A 5,201-nucleotide genomic window follows, 5' to 3' on the forward strand; every position below is an offset into this window, starting at 1 on the left:
CCGCAGCGGCCGCAGCGGCCGGTAGCTGCCGCCGCCCCCGCTGGCCCCTTCTCCGGCTGCCCCCATCAGACCTCGCCGGGAGGGGTGAGAGAGATGACGCTTGGGGCGCAGCTCCGGTGCCGCACCCCGTAAAGGGCTGATCTTCCACCTGGCCACCTCACCAACTGGCAGCCAAGACCCAACCTGCTCACACGGCTCTGGGTAAAGGGCGGCGCCCTGCCGGGCGGGGGCGAGATCCCACACGCGAAGGATGGGTTTCCCTACTAGCCGTCCCCTCTGACCAGCCCCGGGGGCTAAGCTCGAGCGCCCCAGAAGCAGGCTGAGCCCTTCTGGACTCTTTCCTAGGGCTGGTGGAGGAGGTGTTGTTACTTAGGCCCTCCTGCAGGGTGTGTGGCGGGAGGGGAGCCCTCGAAGGCGAGCGCTCTGTACCCCAGAAGGTGCCCTGTGCGTTCTCCTTCCTGTGGGTTGTGTGACTGCAGGGGAGATGGGTGGGGGGGCCAGAGTGTACTGGGGGCTGAGAAACGGGGCTGAGAAACAGGGCGGGTGGTGCCAGAGCCCGTGGAAGGCAGAGACGCGGGAGTCTGGGAGCGCAGTAGCTGTTTCAGTGGCTTGGCACCTTCGGCTTAGCTACTCTGTCAGTGGCAGAGCTGCCTGGCGCTGTGCTGTGGCGTCCAGGGTGAGGGCCTCACACGCTGATGGGTCCCCTGAGCCACACGTAGGGTAAGCTCTGCAGGTACACCCTTCAAGTCCCAGGGCAAGGCTCCAGCTCATGCTCCCCAGGCCTCCGCCCTGTCCTGGCACTTAGGGGGGCACCTGGGGAGGCGAGGAGGACAGCCCTTTCTTTAGGGTGGCCGCGCGAGAGTCAGCGTGCAGGCCGGTTTTGATCCTGGAGAGAGTTTGGTTTTTGTTTTATTTTAAAGGCTTATTTCTTTACGTACCCTCTGGGGTGCAGCCCAGAGGGGCAGAGGTGAGAGGCCTCCCCAGAGACAGAGTGGGGAGCAGAACAGGCAGATGGACTGAAATCCACCGCTGAGGGGGCAGCGGCGGACAGGAGGGGCCTGCTGCACCCTATGGGTCACTCCCTGGCTGGGGTCACGCTTGGGCCTCAGGCTGGGGCGGCCTCACAGCCCTGAAACGGACCCCTGCGCCCCCAGGGAGGCCCGTGGAGACTGTGTGGTGTGACCGCTGCTTCTTGTCACCTTCAGTGCTTGTGAAACGGAACACAACAAGAGCATGGATATGGGAAACCAGCACCCTTCCCTCAGGAGGCTGCAGGAGATCCAGAAGGAGGTGAAGAGCATAGAGCAGCAGGTGACCAGCTTCAGCGGCCTCTCGGACGACAAGAGCTACAAGAGGCTGGAGAGGATTCTCACCAAGCAGCTTTTCGAGATCGACTCCGTGGACACTGAGGGCAAAGGCGATATCCAGCAGGCGCGGAAGCGGGCAGCCCAGGAGACCGAGCGTCTCCTCAAGGAGCTGGAGCAGAACGCGAGCCACCCGCACCGGCTCGAGATGCAGGCGCTCTTCCAGGAGGCGCAGGTCCTGGTGGAGGAGAAGATCGTGCCCTCGTACAGCGGGGGCGGCGGCGTGCCCGAGGAGTTCGAGGAGGGCATCCAGGACATCATCCTGCGGCTGACGCACGTGCGGACGGGCGGCAAGGTCTCCCTGCGGAAGGCCCGCTACCGCACCCTCACGCGCATCTGCGCCGTGCAGCAGATCATCGAGGACTGCGCCCGGCAGCAGCCCTCGCTGCCGCTGTCCGAGGACGCGCACCCCTCGGTGGCCAAGATCAACTCGGTGATGCGCGAGGTGAACAAGGCCAGGGGCACCCTGATCGCCCTCCTGATGGGGGTGAGCAGCAACGAGACCTGCCGGCACCTGTCCTGCGTGCTGTCGGGGCTGATCGCCGACCTGGACGCCCTGGACGTGTGCGGGCGGACGGAGATCCGGAACTACCGCAGGGAGGTGGTGGAAGACATCAACAAGCTGCTGAAGTACCTGGACTTGGAGGAGGAAGCGGACACCACTTACGCCTTCGACCTGGGGCAGAACCATTCCATCCTGAAAATAGAAAAGGTCCTCAAGAGGATGAGGGAGGTCAAAAACGAGCTGCTCCAAGCCCCGAAGCCCGCAGAGCTGTACCTGAGCGCCAAGACGGAGCTGCAGGGCCTGATCGGCCAGCTGGACGAGGTGAGCCCCGAGAAGAACCCCTGCATCCGGGAGGCCCGGCGGCGCGCCGTGGTGGAGGTGCAGACGCTCATCACCTACGTGGACCTGAAGGAGGCGCTGGAGAAGCGGAGGCAGCTGGCGCCCGAGGAGCAGCCGCCCCACAGGGCCGTCTGGACCGTCCTGGGGAGCCTGTCCGAGATCCAGGGGGAGGTGCTGTCCTTCGACGGCAGCCGGACCGACAAGAACTACATCCGGCTGGAGGAGCTGCTCACCAAGCAGCTGCTGGCCCTGGACGCCGTGGACCCGCAGGGCGAGGAGCAGTGCAAGGCCGCGCGCAAGCAGGCGGTGAAGCTCGCCCAGAACATCCTCAGCTACCTCGACATGAAGTCCGACGAGTGGGAGTACTGAGGCCCGCGCCCGCGGGGTCCGGCGTGCCCCACGCCAGTATTTAGGATGCAAGCAAATTATATTGAGTATCTGCGCTGCTTTTGATGTTGCAAAACAAATATCATTACAACACATTTAACTTTTCCATTTGGGTCATTATCTGTATGTTGTGGTGTGGTGTTTGGTGTTCGGGGTTTTTACTCAGAAAAAGGAGTCGGGGCAGCTCTTCTGATTCTTAATGGGTTGTGCAAGCACTGAGTGCAGATACCGCGGAGCCTGCCACGAGGAGCTGACGTGGTACCCCGCAGCCACGGGAGGGGACACTGGCCGTCCCGCCGGGCCGCGCCTGCTGGGCACCGGCCCAAGGCTGCCCGGGCGCGGGTTCTCTCGCTCGAGGTTTGTGTCTTCATATTTTCCCTTTTGCTTCTGCACGCAGCTTTTGCTTGAGGGGGGACGTGTGTTTCCCCCTTTACTCTGCACCGAGGGGGGCGTTTTACTCTCACCCGTGACCCGAGGAAATTATGAAAAGTAGCAGCAGCAGCCTTGACGCTCCAGCCGCTGGCGCCGGGAAGCCGTCCTGGCCCCGGCGGCGGGACCGAGCGTGCGGCCTCCTGTCGTCGCGGGAGGCGTTTAAAGGAAGTGAATGGACCAAAGAGAAAACAAAAGGTGTCCCCACATGGGACGGCCACCGCGTCGGCTCAGGCCCAGCCCCGAATAAGGTCCCGGCGCGGCAGGCCGGGGCTGTCGCCGCCGCGAGACGTGTGGCTGAGCTCCCCTGCGGCGGCCCTCGGCGGCGGGGCGGGGCGGCGGGAGGTCGCTGTCCCCCACCCGACCGAGCATGGACTGAGCCCACCGGGCTGGGTGCCTGCAGGAGCCACCCCTCACCCGGCGGGCGCCCGGAGGTGTGGGCCTGCCTGTGGCCGCTCAGGCCGGCCACGTGTTCACAAGCAGGAGTGTCGACATCCTGCAGCTCTGGGGCACAGGCCAGCGGGACCAGGCCGCTCCTGCGCCCGCCCTCAGGCACTGGGGGTCGGCTCCCCTCTCCGGACACGCACTTCGGAGGCTTGACCAGGCCGCAGCTTCAAACAGCTCAGACTTGATAGCCCCCCCACCCCCCACAGGGGACAGATGTAAGGCCCTAAGTCAATTCCTGCTCTGCCCCAATTACCCAATCATTAATGCTTTCCCCACCAGAAATTTCTAGAATTGGGACAGGGTCCTCCCACTCGTGGGAGGCCTGCGCCGCCTCCCTGTGCCCAGCCAGCTCCTGGCACCTCCAGGCCCTCTGTACCCAGAGGGGAGCCGGAAGCCCATTGTGGCCAAAGCACTTTGGGGCGGCCCTGGGGTGTCGCGGCTGTAGGACACTCCGGGAGACCGAGGCAGCTCGTACCTGGGGCCGCTGCTTCATCTTGAGGGTGAAGTCAGGCGGCAGTGTCTTCTCAGAAGGCGCCCATGGGCTTTGCCCACCAGCCTGCGGCCCCCAGTGACCCCCCAGCGCCTGAGCCGCCCTGGTGTGGGGTACCCGGCTCCCCACGGTCACCTTGACTTTCCCAAATGTGTCACTTCAGCTTGAAGCAGCTTGGGGCCGACGCTCACCCCGTCCCGCTTCCTTCTCGCTGCGCGTCTGTCGGCCCAGGCCCCGCTCCCGGGGTGGCCGGCGGGGCGCCTCATTGTACTGTGCTGTATGGCCTTCGCGCCGGCCCTGTACCGCCGTGAAGCCTGGCCTGCCAGGTCCGCCTGGGCCTGCATTAAACGGATAGTCCTCGTGCAAAACCGGCTGCGACGTGCTTTCTTACCGCGCAGCGCCCGGCAGCCCGTGGCGGCGCGTTCTGAGCCCCGCGCCGCTCGGTAGCCGCTGAGACACCGCCGCGTATCTGGTGCGCTGCAAGGTGAGCGCTCCCCAGCTTTCTGGGGGGCTTTCCTCGGCTCGCTCTGGCCTGGCTCCGAGGGCCTGCGGTCACCGTGCCTGGGCAGCTTTTCTAGGAGAGCGGTTTGGCTGACGCGCTCTTTCGCCCCGGGAGGAAGCGGGGTGGCGGGTGCCGGGGGTCGTGCGGCTCCGTGACGCCGGGGCCTGCCCGTGCCTGTGGCTCTGTCCGGGCCGACCGGGCACCGCGGCACAGCTGCGTCTCACGTGCCGGGAGATGAAGTGTCATCTCCTTTCGGGGAGGACAGTCTGCGTGACTCCTGTTCACGCTGCCGCCTTCCTTACGGGCATCTGTGGGGAGCGCGTGCCCCACGGGCCGGGCCGGCCAGTTGTGCTGGTCTCGGGGCAGCTGAGGAAGCTCGGGGCGACCTGCCCAGCTGACCGCCGGGGACGAGGCCCTTGGGCACACCCGGAGAGCAGTGTGCTGGGCGGGGCCCCCGCGGGAGGGCGGGTGACTGGTCCGCTGTTCCCTCTGCCCGGCCTTCCCTCCTGCCCTCCCCACACACAGCCCCCCCTTGTGGGAGAGGCGCCCAGACGCAGAGGCAGCCTGCCGGTTGCTCTTCCTTGGCTGTTTCCTGTCCACAGGCCCACGTGGCCTCTTACAGGAGAAAGCAGGGGGCGCAGGCCGCAGCCCTCCTGCTGTGGGGTGCCCTCGGCCCCGCCTTCACCCCGCCCAGGTGCCGCTGGCCCGGGTCTGTCCCCTCTTGGGCGGCAGTAAACT

The 5,201-nt window shown here is 65.8% G+C and overlaps 1 protein-coding gene across 1 annotated transcript; it reads left to right on the forward strand.

Annotated features, from left to right (window-relative positions):
* The first annotated feature begins 14 nt into the window (after positions 1-14).
* BAG5 (BCL2-associated athanogene 5) lies at positions 15-4,350 on the forward strand. Its single transcript, XM_004681564.2, has 2 exons — positions 15-201; positions 1,206-4,350. Exon 2 carries the CDS (start codon positions 1,234-1,236, stop codon positions 2,575-2,577), a length of 1,344 nt encoding a protein of 447 aa, XP_004681621.1. The 5' UTR covers positions 15-201; positions 1,206-1,233; the 3' UTR covers positions 2,578-4,350.
* Positions 4,351-5,201: the final 851 nt, after the last annotated feature.

This window comes from Condylura cristata, unplaced genomic scaffold (assembly GCF_000260355.1).
Source record: "Condylura cristata isolate star-nosed mole 26May11 unplaced genomic scaffold, ConCri1.0 scaffold00013, whole genome shotgun sequence".
Classification (NCBI taxonomy): Eukaryota; Metazoa; Chordata; class Mammalia; order Eulipotyphla; family Talpidae; genus Condylura; species Condylura cristata.